The 14958-nt window shown below is 38.8% G+C and overlaps 1 protein-coding gene across 1 annotated transcript in view; it reads right to left on the bottom strand.

Moving 5' to 3' along the window:
• Window positions 1-14958, bottom strand: part of TARS2 (threonyl-tRNA synthetase 2, mitochondrial) — a gene marked incomplete in the record, with an annotated part of 833318 nt that overhangs the window by 758649 nt on the left and 59711 nt on the right. The window contains 3 exon segments of the mRNA XM_044079202.1: window positions 4406-4470; window positions 4955-5072; window positions 13827-13948. Coding sequence (XP_043935137.1) covers window positions 4406-4470; window positions 4955-5072; window positions 13827-13948 — 305 coding nt within the window.

Here is a 14958-nt window from a genome sequence, read left to right on the forward strand (position 1 = left end):
GTTCCCCATGTGTTTACACCTAGAGTGCGGCGTTTGGGAATACGCGCCTGTGTGTTGTGTGCATTCACACTTTATACTATTGTGCTGTACACCCGGTGATGTCATAGGGTGTGTCTGTGCGGCCGTATCTGTGGATTATCTTCCGTGTTTTACCGTTGGCACTGCAACGCTGTTGCCTTTGGTGTTGCATTACACTTGCCTGCATTGGTTTAGCTTTAGACCTTACCTTACTGTTTCTGCACGTTGTGCATACTATTTCCTGGATTGCATCCTGCAGAGCCCTGTCATGTGTCGTTTCTGGAACATGGCATATTATGCATTTTGTCTGCCGCCGCCGTTATGCTACCTCTCTACTTGGCTGTGCTGTATCGGTTCTTCACTCTTTGCATTCTGCTACCTCCCCTACTTTCTTTGCATTCATATGCCTCCCCTATCCCGTTTTGCGGGTTTCTGCAAGAAGAGTTGTCAGCTGCCACCACTTGGCCTTCGTGGGTTGATTGGTGTTGATTGCTCATTACGACTCCAATTACACTGCTTCCGCATTTCCTCATGTTCTCCGCATCACCTTCCTGTATCCGTTGTTGTTGACGGGGCGGCCGTCACATGACTGGGTTAGGGGAACGTAGTCATCCTCGTGCACATGCATCTCTGCGCGCATTGTGTGCTCTCGGCGCAACTATTTCCCCACACGCCGGTCCTGCTGCTGTGATGTGCATTGTACAGCCCATGTTTGCTGGGCTCCAATGTGCTTCCTCCTACAGTGGCACACCCCTCTGCGGTTGATATGTATTCCCTCTGGGCCACTCCTCGGTGTATTACCGCTGCGCCGTTTGGTGCAGCCTTACGCCGGCGGGGGTTTTGCGATTCAGTATTATCTGCCTCATTTGCATGGCATTGACTACTAATTCATAGTTACGGCACCGAACACTACCGCCACTCCTTGGCAACCCTTGCGCTGTGGTTGTGGCTTTCCATGCATACTATGGTGTATTGTGGCTGTGCAGCTGATGTGTATTATACTGCTCTTTTATGACATTGTCATATTATTTCATTGTTTAGCACCTTCCGCGGACATGTCCTGGGGTTCTGCTGTGGTTTCTGCGGACATACCATTTATGTCATTATTTACATTTTGTGCATGTTTTCTTTTGACATTCTCGGTGTCTTTCGCCATTGGCATGTTGCAACAGTATGATACCTGACGTTGACAGCCTTCCGTTACTCCTATGTCATGTTTGGGTATATGTAAACCGTTTTTTTTGGTTTACATTGCCGTGCCCTTATGCTACGCCTGCGCCACTTCGTGGATCGCTATATGCCTTCATTTGCATGGTGCAACACCGCACATGGGGTGTTTAACATACCTACGCCGGAGGCGGCGCAACTCAGGTGCATGCCGGTAGTGCACTTGGAATTGGATCGTACCTGAATCGCTCGGCGGCCATATCTGGCGTTGTAGCGCCTACGCTATGCGTGCGCCTGGCGCAAGGTTCATGAATCCCGGGGCATGTGCTTTTTCTCATTCTTGCATGGGAAAATGACTAGATTAAAGACCTTAGATTGATTTAACTGCAATTTTAACAGAAAAAAAGTAAATGAAAAAGAACATTAAATATTATGAGGCTTTTTTCCCAGCAAACACCCATATGCTCACTAACAATCTAACAAAGAGAAATTGGATACAGTCTGGTGGAGAGTGATTGGCTGAGGAAAAAAAAAAGAGAAACTGGCTAGGAGATAATGTTCTTTGAAAGCACTGAGGGGGTTTTCCAAGGTAGATGTTTTCTGAAAGAATTCAGGGGCTTTCCCAAGGTAGATAATGTGCTCTGAAAGCATTCAGGGGTTTTCCCAGCTGGGAGAGCTATAAAAATAAGAAAACCAATCAGCACTTAGTAGAAGCAGAGGCTGCAAAATGCATCTTAGCATGGATAATCTTTCTTTTAAGTTAACTCAAGTCTGCGAGTGTGGCTGTCAGTTTTGGACTTTTGTTCCTGTTAGGAGCGTAAAACTTCAATATTTGAAGGTGTACATACTTTTGCGTGTTAGTATAAAGTTAATAGGTTTTAGGGGGTATTGCGGTGTGTTTTTTTGTTTGAGGGTTTTTCAATAAAACTATCACAATTTCCCAATTCCCAAACAACTGGGTCAACTATTAGGGGTACATTGTTAAGTTGGTAGTTCCCCGAGGTAGATGACCTCCCAAAGGATACATTAATGCATTTTTGGCATTTATTTTCAGTCCATGATTTTGGGACTAGTTATTTATTTGGGACAAACCTTCCTGCAGGATGGCTAAGTCATATGGGGATACAATGACAGCTCCTAGCTTGCAGTCATCTGCAAACTTAAGTCAGCTAGAGCCCTTTGGTATTGTTTTTTACTTCAGAAAAGTAGATGCAAAACAGTAGTGGTCCCAGAACAGAACCCTTGGGAACTCCACTGGTGGCTGGTCTTTTTGTGGAGGTAATTTCCGCTATTTTGATTTTCTGTATCCTATCTATAAGCCAGTTGGCAATCTATCAGATGACAAAGGGGGTTATTCCCAGTTTATTTAGCTTTTCTACTATTTCTGAGTGGGAACTATGTCAAAAGCTTTCGCCAGGTCAAGTTATATGGTATGTATTGTTTTGCCTTCATCTATCGCTTTGGTGACCTTCTAAAAAAAATCCACCAGATAGAGTAAGCATTACCTGACACTACAAATCCAAACTGAGATGGGTCCAGTGTTTGAGGTTCCCTGTATCTTGTCTGATAGCTCCATGATAAGTCTTTCCATGACTTTCTTGATATCCGGGACTTTTATCCTGAGATCATTTTCTTTACAAATATTTTAGATCTTCTTGTTTGATATGTTTAGTGAAAGGGGGCACTGTATTCAATAACATGACTGATCAATGCTGGGTATAAGGCAGCTATTACCTATTTAGACCTTGAATATATTTCTTTTGCAATTATTTGTGCTAAATAAAATGATTTTCTAATAATCACTGTCACATGATGGTCAAAAGAGAGTAAATTATCAGCTCAAGTTCCTATGCCACTGACTACATTTTCATTTTGTAGTGGTGTACTCTCTATACAACATGATGAAGGGAGAGGGTGGTCTAACCAAAAAGTGATGAGACTGCACTTCTTAGCATTTAGTTTTACCGCATGGAGAATTCATACTGGAAGACCTGGATATCAAAGGGTGACTTCACCACCACCCAGAGTTTGTTGGCATCTGCAAATTTTGTTAGCCAGAGGTTTTGGTCCTCTGCCTGGAGATCTGAGAAGTAAAGGCCAAAAAGGAGAGCCCTCAACATCGAACCCCAAGGAAACCCACTGGTCACTTTTATACAGCCTAGTGAGGCACCTCCCACTTGCTCTGTGTGTGTTCTGTCTTTCAGACAGTTTGCTATCCACCTTACCACATACAGGATGATTTTTAACAAATGTAGCTTCTGTATGATGCAAGTATGAGAAATGATGTCAAAGGCCTTCGCCAGGTCAAGATACGCAGTGCCTACTGCATGGCCACTGCCAACAGACCTTCTGAAGAAGTATACTAGATTCAGTAGACAGGCTCTAGACTTCACATAGTCAAACTATTACAGGTCGAGTCAAATAAGATTATTGACACTGTACTTTCAAAATATGTTATAACACATTCCATTGCTTTGCAGATGAGGTTTGCAACAGTGATAAATCTGTATTTATCTTGCTCAGTTGTAAGGCCACCACAGTAGAGGATACAACATTCTTGACTTAATTCTTACAAATATATCCACCTCTTGAACCACTCTTTTGGTATTTCCTTCTCCAGTGAACTCTGACCACAAACAGTGGTATATCTTTTATCTTATTTGTATAACTGCTATAAATTAAAAAATACATAAAGAACTGAAAGTGTTTCCATTAGGCAAATAATGAAAAGTGACTTAAGGTACAAAATACTGTATGCATTTAAATGGTTTCTAGTATTTTTCCAATGATAACTACACTAATGTTCTACAAGTTCTTTATTGTTTAGTTGATTTACACGTTATTCTGGTTCCTGATCCTATGTATACATCATTCTCAACTTCTGCTGAAACTGATTTTCTTTATTTATGTATTTTTTTCTCTCAACCAGGTTGGTTATTGGTCCAAATATAAAAACATATGGGCCAATTTGGCAGTTACAAATTTTCACACTAAATCACATGTATTAGGTACTGTACAATACAATAAGACAACATATTAGCAATGGGTGCTTAATAGATATAGATCAAAATCTGCAGAAAATCAGGAGTTACCTATTCTGTTTCAATCAAACCTTGTTGGCATCATTGTATCAATTAAGGCAAATAAACAACACTCAGTATGCAAAAACAGTTTTATGACACTGGGGCAATTTTTCACCATTGTTAATGTACCATCTTACCTGTAGACAGATGCTGTCGGCGTTGTCACTTTCTCATTTATCATTCTCAGTTTAAACTTGTTATACTGAAAATAAAGAAAACAGTTATAAAATACTTTCTAATACACACAACTAATAAATTCAAAAGTGCAATAATTTTTTTTTTCATATGTCAGGCCTGTCGTCGGGTAAGAGACCATTCTACTAGCCAGGCTTCCTCTGAGTCAGTAACAACAAATAATGTGCAAATGATACAAAAAAAACTTGATTCTCCTGGTAAATGGGTTAACTAAAAGTCAATGTGCATCTCAGGATGATGGTTTACAGTAAAACAGCTAGGCCTCTTAGAAAGTTACTCTGAAAGAAGACAGTAATGTGACAGTGTGTGGCTGGACAAAGTTTTGGTGACCCGGCGGTCTACTCAACATAGACAGTGATCTGTTCCTAAGAAACAGATTTTTACTGAAGAAAAAAAAGGAACAAGGTACTCAAACGTGAAAATATTAAATACTCTCTACTAAAAACTTTGTTTCTAAACAAATTACAGTATACGCAAGTCATAAAATGTACCTTAAACAGTTCAAACAGGTCATCCCGAGAAACAACAATTCTTTCAAACTGGTGCTTCTCCTTAATGATTCTTCTGCAGATCTCCTCTAAAGCAGGATAATCACTGTTTGATACAGGGCTGGATTAAAAAAAAAAAAAAAGAGTGAGAAAAAAAAAATCAGAACGTGCACCCCTAAAATACATGTTTCTGTTTTTTGTAACAGTGGAAACACTAGGCATTTTTTAGCCATTTGTTATTACACATACAGTACATATGTAATTACAAACTAAACAAGGAAAATACAAATAAGTAGAAAATCTACAAGCACTACTAGTGCTAATTATAATTAAAATGTTATCGCTACATGTGCTGGGAAATCTAGAAGTCAAGTGCTGACAGACGCATCCTACATTACTCTGACACGTGAAGTTTCAAGGATAGCTCACCTTGAAAGATCCAAGTCCTGGGGTTAAAGGTGAGAAGGCAAAACAATCACAAGGCAAGGTCAATGATATCCTTGCAGTTGACCCTTCATGGTGGGGTCTGACCTAAAACACCATGAACATGGACAGTACAAAGGAATCGCATCATCTATATGCATACATATGGCTGCAATACACAGATATTAAATTCTGGTGATTTCCATCCACCAATGCTTGGTGATGAGAAAAATAGTCAAGGTAAGACATCATCCTTTCCAATGTAAGGGAGGGAAGTAGATGCTCTGCCTTTCAGCTTTTAGTAAAGTTAATGAAATATGGTGATTTGAAACTAAAGACTTAAATTTACCCACTGCCTGAAATCTTGGAATTCTATTATAATTATAATAATTCAAATTATTATTTGTGTATACTTGACCTGTTGCCATAGTTAATGTATACAAGGATATTTCAAAATTTTTATTTTGCAAACCCTCGGTCTGCTGACAATCAGCTCCATGAGATCTATGAGCCCCATTCAATTTGCACAGGGATGAAAGCTACCACTAGCCTATTTTTTTCCCCCAGTGAAGCGAGAGACCATTATGGAGCTGTCATCCAGGCATACGTCAGTTCTCGCCCCAATTCCAGAAACTGTCAAAACTCCTCAACAGCTTCCAAGTGACGCTAACACTGCAAGTTTATGGGAGAGGAACATGGGAGCTTCTCCAAGTGACTGCCCCCTGACCTGTGTGTCTACACCACACAAATCATGTACCTCTGGAACTGGACCTCACTAACTGCACCCAATCAGAGATCCTGGTGAGTGTCCAAGCAGCAAGTCAAGCCACCTCCCTTCCTCAGGACAGGTGAGCTGTATGCCACTCACTCCAATCCTCTCTCCCTGTTCCCTCCAGCTTCCATGCCCACTAGCTGAAGATAGGTTATCTGGGTCACAGTCAGGGCTTCATGCCTCAGTGCCCCAAAAGGGAGGAATTAATTCTAATTTTAAGTAGAATGTTTTCAATGTACATACATTAGACCCAATATAGAGTACAATTCCCCTTTTGGAATGTACCTCACAAGACATCTGCAGCAGCTGGAAAGGCCACAGAAGTACCTCACAAAGAGGATTACTGGCCTCAAACAAATGCCCTACACTGACCGCCTCAAAAAACTCCAGCTTTACTCCATAGCATATCGCCTACTCCAAGGTGATCTCTGCCTAACATATAAAGCTATGTTAAACCCAGAGCTTTTGGACATGCTACACCTAAAGAAATCCCAATCTCTCCGAGCTACATGCTCTAGTGACCTAAACCTTGTCACCACAATAAACAGGACACGCTGGAGGGATAGACTCCTGTCCCAGAGACTTCCTATATTCTGGAACAAGCTACCCATCTATGTCAAGCAAAGTTCTTCATTACCACTCTTCAAGAAAAATCTTGATGAGTGAATGGGAAATAGGAAATACACCCTGGGGATCACTTCTGTGTCTCTGCTGGATAGTGGCACAGGAAAATAACTTTCTTGGGTGGCGTAAGCTATGTAACCTTACTGGCTCGACTTACATAGGCCCTTGGGCCAATAGCCTAGTACCTACCTATGAACCTATACTTTGTTGTTATTACTGTTTTAACTTGCACAGTGTTTGCTTATAAACACATGTACTTTTATAGTCTCATAGGTTAAGCTGATGTTTTATTACAGTACCATTTTCTGCTTTGTATAGTTTCCATTGTCTAACTGCTTGATTCTGAGCAAGTCACTTAACCAGATACTACCCCGGGCTGAGTCTGAAAAAAGTCTACGGAGATCAGTGGTCTACCATGGAAAACAAATACAGATAAATGTCTCAAAAAATGGCCACCCCAGACAAGTTCACTTACCAGGTTAGCAAATGTAAATTAAAATAAAAATAAATAAACTACATCTAACTAAAGAGCTGGGCAGCTCCATGACTAAAATTGACACAGTACAGATTGACTCTAAAAAGTGTCATTACAAAACTGCAATTGCTCACATAAACCTCTAATCTCCAAGAGTACTTTAACATGTTGTAACTCCCTACAGCCCCTATACACTGCTGCTTTACTAACTCTGACATCACCTTACCTCAGAGGAAGAGGATTTATCAGAGATAGCATAATCTCAGCCTTAGTACGCAAATCATGGCAATCTCACTTTTGTGATGACACTTTTGAGGGCCCTCCATACCATCTTACACGTGTGCTAATCCTACCTCTATCAATGCCCCTAACCCCAGCCCTGCATAACACCTTCCGAAAAGCCTTTTCCCTAACAGCACCACTACACAAGACACTTGGTACTCTTGTATACAAAGCACAACCCTAAAACTAACTGCTTGTGTAACCTTTACTCTAATTTTAGCCCACAAACACATGCGTGTGCGCGCACACACATTCCAAACACAGACCTACTTACCTCTTTCAACAAAATGCACAGTCATGAAAATGAGTGGTTGTGAGAAAGACAATTTGCTTTGCAAAACATTCATTTGCTCAACAAAGTGAAGGTGCTTTATCCTCAAATATGCCTTGGACACAGGATACACTACATGTAGTATGAAAAATAAAACAAGTCATCTAGAGTCCCTCTAATGTCACTGAGAATGTAAAAATTTTCAAACACCCTCTGAACACCATTACATATGCCAGACTAGAGTCAAGCTCAACAGGGTCTTCTTTCCCAGTTGATTCTGCCAAGCCCGTTCCCTTGGCTGTGGTTTCGCTAGATAGTAGGTAGGGACAGTGGGAATCTCGTTCATCCATTCATGTGCATCACTAATTAGTCCCCACTAAGTATGCAAAAGTTAGCTACTATTCTGATGTATGGAAATTTGTAAATAACAGATATTGGTGAAGTTTTACTTACACCTGTCTGACGATGCTGATTTAAGCAGTGAAAATATAAACAGTGAACCATGAGTTACTAAACACAGCACTTGATAACAGCAAAGTAAATTAAATGCTACTGCAGATGTGAGACTAGATGGCAATAAAAAAAGTTATGTTCCATATCAAGACATTTTTCATGAAACAAATATTTTTAATAGCTTAAATAGGAACATAGATACCAGCTTCTAAATATTAGTGTGCAAAAATGTATGAAGGATGCTGCAAAGGCAATGTAAGGATTACACTCTTGAAATTTCCTTGATGAAGACAAACAACTCAAGCAGAAACAATGCATTAATTCACACATATGCAAATGATTACGTCAAAGTTTACAGCCACAAATGTCTACAGAAATGAAACAGAAATTAAAAAGTAAATAACTACTCCCCTTCCGGGGAGCCTAATATGTTATAAAGAATTAATATAAAAAGAGTATGAAAACATGCAGGTGCCCTGACAGTAGTAAAGTAAGCACACAGATCAACAGACAAATACTGAAAATACACATCTCAAGTACAAATATTGAGTATCTGCTCACATATGTTCAGACTACAGACATGAATAACTTAGTCAGCTTAGCCATGTCCAGACATGCATCTACACCAATATGTAAGCAGGCTGGCCAGCTAGCTCCAAAAGTATATGATCCTAGTGAGAGGTTGAACAATACCACTGTAAAAGCATAATGGTACTAAATGAAACATCTATCGCTCTTTCTCTCTCTTAGCTCTCTATCTCGGAATTTGAATTAATGTCTCTCTCTCTCTCTCTCTCTCTCTCTGTTAGAATTTGAATTAATGTTTTGGACAAACAATTAACATCTTTTTTGTGCCACTGTTTTGTATATTTTACATTTCACCTTCTTTGGCATTCTTCGGTCACATACTACTTCTGACACTCTGTACCAGCTGGCTGCAATGCAACCCTACTAATTCCAGCTAGGACCTCCTCATTCAGGCACTGTCCTCAACCTAGATACTTGAAGTGATTCACCCACTCCACTATTTTCCCTTCTATCCCAATTTTCAGCTTCTGATTTCCCCAACCTGCTACCGTGGCAAAAGTCTTGTCTGTTTTTGTCTTTTAAATAAAATAACAGCTAATAACCCAGAGATTTCCTTGAAAGATATTTAGTGTCCATGAAAACTGCCAGTTCAAATGAAGGCACATTTTGGATAGTTAAACATTAAAATTTTTATCCCAAGGAGGTGAAACTTGTCTTTCGGGTGGCCTTGACTGCAGAACTTCTTGACAGAGGGATTAGCCGATTAGCTTCTGGAAGTAAACACATGCTAATACTTCACAGATATGCATTTCAAAGGAGGAAGAAGTCACACTTGCTTCAAAAAACTGAATATAGTAACGTTAAAATTCTTTGATGTTACTACTGATAACTTTTTCTGTCTGGTAAAGTACAATTAAGTGTAGCTAGTAACTAAAAAAGGCTGCAGAGAGTTAAAGCATACCATTCTCAAGTAACTAGGCAAACACTTAATGTTGCAAAACCAAACGAAAACCCACTGGATAAACGTCCCGTCACTCACAAAAACGATAAATAAATTAGCCAAATCCTCCGAGAGAAGGGATGACCAAGGCAGCATAAAATATAAAACAAACAATCAAAGCTCCAGAGAAACTAAAATTCAACGGACACTGTGTTTATTGATAGGTAAGCGCTTTCACAAGAAATCGCTTCATCAGACTTTCAACACACAATAAAAAACAAGGTCCATATATACTGAATTGAAAATTCAAACTCTCCAATCAAAATCACAGTAACTATAGATTGTCTGTTTTTACTTTCTCTTTTATTTTTTTATTTTTTGTCTACGCTATTGTATAGTTATTTATAGTTGATTTGTAGGGTTGTATGACAGTGAATTGAATAGATGTATTTCTTTTTAAATTTTTTAATTTATGTAGCTTTTATGATGTCATGTTAATTACTGTGATTTTGATTGGAGAGTTTGAATTTTCAATTCAGTATATATGGACCTTGTTTTTTATTGTGTGTGGAAGGTCTGATGAAGCAATTTCTTGTGAAAGCGCTTACCTATCAATAAACACAGTGTTCGGTGAATTTTAGTTTCTCTGGAGCTTTGATTTTTTTGTTTTATATTTTATGCTGCCTTGGTCGTCCCTTCTCTCGGAGGATTTGGCTAAACACTTAATGTGCCTTTAATGTTTGCAAGATAAATAATCTACACTATGTAAAACAGGGAACAGGTTTATAAAAATTGACTGAGTTCTTAAACTCCAGTGTACATCACCAAAACCTACTGAAAGCAACAAACTTCTTTCAATGTCATGTCTGAAACAAAAACTCAGATATATGCTTGACAACTTAACACAACCTAGCAGCATGGGTCATTCAAAGATTCCATATTCAGAAAATATGCTGGCAAAATGTGTAACAACTTACCAAAAGATATAAAAAAATACCACTCTCAAAAAATTTAAAAGCAACTTCCTCTCTCTCATACTCATGAAGAATAAATGCACAGGAGAAAAATGTACCACCTAAGATGCACCAAACCCATCAAAATCTTCAGCTTCCTCCTCTTGTAGGTTTATCTCTATTTCTTTTGATTTTTTTTCTAGTGCATATATTTTCCTATTATGTACACACACAAATATTTATAAATTTTATACATACACACACACACACACACTCACCACTGCATAATTATAATTGTAATTTCTGTATTATTCAGGTGGCCTGAAAATTAATCTAACATTTTTCTAATCAGTAACTGCATGTGTTACAAATTGTATTGTACCTATTAGTATTTCCACCATATGTAAACATGTTGCTTGTTCTTCACAATTGTCTTCATGGTATCTTCCAAAATGATCATCAAAACAAAAGCAATATGTTCTCATCTTCATCCTGCTTTTTTGTAAAGTGTAGCACAACCTCAATAACACTGCAGGATACAATATACAGACAACCCTCTACTTTCATTTTTCCATTCCACTTGATATTTGTGTATGTAATAGTCTTATAAGCAAACTGTTACGTTGAGTTGATGGGATTCTAGTAAAACTGTGCAAAAATACAGCTGAACAACTGATTTAATACATACATATGCATACACACTAGTGAAACAGACTGACCCTCTAGATTAAACAAGACAAAGATAACTGGATGGGTACCTGCAAATTCACCCCTGGCTTGAATGACTTAGCCCACCTAGAAAAGGAATATGGTCGGGGGGTTAATGGTAAGGCATACATGATCACAAAATTCAACTGACTTGAAATTCCCATGAATCCAGTGAATCTTATGGATAATGTAAACAGTATCACAGGGTATAGACGCATGTACAAAAAATACATTAATTATGGCATTAGTAGAGGCAACCTAAATAAATGCAGGCTCATAAATCATAACTCATATCAGCATGCTTAACAAAAACCACCCGTTGTCAAGTAATAATATAGCATATTAAGCCCATGCCCAAATTCTAGGTAACTAATGCTGGTTACAATATCCATACTTACTAAGCTGAAGTCAAGGGATATTTGAAGATTAAGCAAGGAACAAGACAAACTCACTTTCTTGGATTGTGATCTTATCATAATGAAGACATATGTGTGCCCATTGACTATTTCCGCTGTGCAACAGTCTGGTGGATGGTGCTCATGGTAGGGTCATCATTGGCAAACTGGGTTAAAAATGAGGGGGCCAAACAAAGATCCACAAAATGACCCTCGTTACAGCTCTTTCAAAGAGTAAGGGCATTTTGCCTGGAAAAGGGACACAATGTTCCACCCACTGAATCAAGCCTGGGAGGTCATGTTCACAGGCAAGCATTTGGTGGATCAGTGACCCACATAACCTAACTGGGCTCAGACCCGAAAAGTTGCACAGAGCTCCCATGTGTTCTCACAACTCACAAGCTTAACCATTCCTGTGTCAAATGTTCATCAGCATGAGTCTGTTCTAGAAAATCTCTATACCTGCCACTATATTTGTGAACATTACACTTTTTTTGATCTCTTCTGGTCTTTTTCCTTATACTCTTCCATCTGGCAGTTGGCCAGTTGGTGCAGAGGGTTAAGGCTGTGAGCTGCAGTTCTTGTAGTAGAGCATTAGATTCCTTCAGTCCTCATTTGCCTACTGTGTGACCTTAAGCAAGTCACTTAGCCAGACCGTGCTTGGAGGTAACTGGAAATTTTGGCCAAGCTCCTAATGGTCCCTTGGACTGCAAGCCTATGAACTACCATTGTTGTGTTTTGGCACTTTCAAATGCTGTCAGATTTCTGTCTGCTTCTGGTTCGATTCCCCATTCCCACTTCGTTTTCAAATGCTTTTGTTAAACTACACAAATATGAATCTTAAACTACTTCTCTTTATGCTTTAGAACATTCAATAGGTTTGGATCTGATGAAGTCAGCAAATATGTACTTAGTCCCACAACTGAAGATCTATATATGAATTAAATTTCAATCTTGACATGCACTGTTTTTACATATCACTTGATAAGCATAAAGCATTTTTCTTTTTTTTCTTGACCCACTGATAAATTGGCCCCAAAATGTACGATAGTACACCAAAGTTCTAAGTTAGAAGAGAAACAGTAAATTGATTTACTGTATGGGCTTTACTTCTTGATGCTAAGGCTATTTTCAATATTAGCTTTATTTTTCTGAAGTACTCCTTACTAAGCTTTTCTCTCATTTGTTCATGTTTTATCGTTGACTCTTCATCTATTACAATATATATACAATCCCTCATGCTCATGTTCCTTTGTATCTCATTCCTATCCCATGTTTAGATTTTCTTGGTGTTGCAGATTTCGTTTTATAAATATTGCTTTTGCACATTTATCAAAACCCAATGTCATTCCTATATTACCTGAGAAAGTTTTGACCATTTGTAGTTGTGCTTTTAGATGTTCATCTGATGAGCTATGCAATTTTAAATCATCCACAAAAAGTAAGTCAGATAAACCTGGTTGGTTTCTGCAAGTTAAACTGCAACCATAGCTTAAATCCATTAAGTAAGCAATTTAATGGGTTAAGGACAAGACAAAACAGCAGCATTGTCAAAGAATCACCCTGCAATATACCTCTTTGAACTTTTACCCAGGGATAATAATTTGCTCTTTGTCGTAGCTTAGCTGAAAAATGGTTTGTCATGGTTTCATAGCTATTTCTACGTAAATGATCAATACAGAGTGTGTTTTGTACATCTATGACCATTCCATTATATATGAATGTAGGATGCTGTTAAATATTCTTTCTTCTTGTCTATTGCTGCCATACTTAAATCTTTTTTCTGAGTTTCTGACTACTTAGGTAGTATTTATTCTTACAAACATGTCTTGGCTTCCCTCGTTTATGGTTTTCATGGGCAGGGCATCAAAGTGCTGCCAACATTGACAGTATACAGTATAAGGGCATAAAGGTCAACTACGTCTGATTGAAGCTATACTGATCTGTTTTACTACAGTGAAAAGGTAATACTTCCATTTGTTCTACTTTATACTCTAAAGCAACAGGAAACTCTATAAAATAATCCAGTCTTACCATCCTGCTGCACTCACCTGCCTTGATGGAACATATCATAGTAGAAGCCACTCTCAGTGCTGGGTCCCCGGCATAGTAATGCTCCATACAACTGCTCCATTGCTGCTCCTAAGACATGACTACTAGAATGCCAATACACCTAGAGAGATTTAAACAAGAATATTTCATTATTTCTTAATAGTTCACGTACACTCCATTCTTAAAGTTCACATTTACTGGAAAACATGTCCCTTTGACAGCTCACTTGGAACTGTCTGCGACCACTGCATTTGGAGAAAATGTTATCTTATGTCATACTTATGACCCAACATTTGTTCCTTCTTTGTTTCATCTAGTGGTCTGTATAATGGAGCTACTGACCAGTGACCCCCTACATCCAAGAATACTATATTAAACTAACTCAGCATACCTCAGTCAACCTAACACAAATCATTCAGAATACATAATCATAAACTGTTGGTAACAGGTATAAAAACTACAAAGAAAAGGAGATCCTCTACTTACAACCTTTTTTCCCCTGTAATCTGTCTCTCTGCCTATTTGGGTAGTAGTTGTTGTTGGTCTTTCGGCTTTTCCCGGTTAGGGGTCGCCACAGCGGAACTTCGATCTGCTAATGATTGGCAGTAGATTTTTACAGTGCCGAGTTGCCAGCTCGACGCCCAACCTTCAACGAAGGCACACCCATTCACGCATGTCTTTTGGAACGCCACTCGACCGTGGGGAGAACATGCAGACTCCACACAGAAGGCGCTCCCCGCACTCCAGCCGAGAATCGAATGGGAGAACCTCTTGCTGTGAGGCAACAATGCTACCGCTGTACCACTGCGGATATACTATTCATACTTACAAATACGTTCTGCAAGACATTCTACTAGGCACTGTGACAGTTGCAATAATTTGTTCATTTTTTCACTGTAACCCTATTAAGTCACATTGCAGTTACTGCATCTTGGTGTTTATCAAAACAACAATAATGAAAAATTATTTCTTTAGGGAAATGTAAGGAAGAACTGGAAGTACTGGAAAAGGCTGAATAAGAGGAAAAAAATAGGGTTAGCTTTTAATGAGTGTTAAGGGACGAGTGGTGATAGTAAGGAGTATGTAATAATTTATTTCTGTAAGCATGTTCATTAAGAAGATAAGTATACA

The sequence above is a fragment of the Protopterus annectens genome, chromosome 8.part0 (genome assembly GCF_019279795.1).
Source record: "Protopterus annectens isolate FY-2018-M chromosome 8.part0, PAN1.0, whole genome shotgun sequence".
Taxonomy (NCBI): domain Eukaryota; kingdom Metazoa; phylum Chordata; order Ceratodontiformes; family Protopteridae; genus Protopterus; species Protopterus annectens.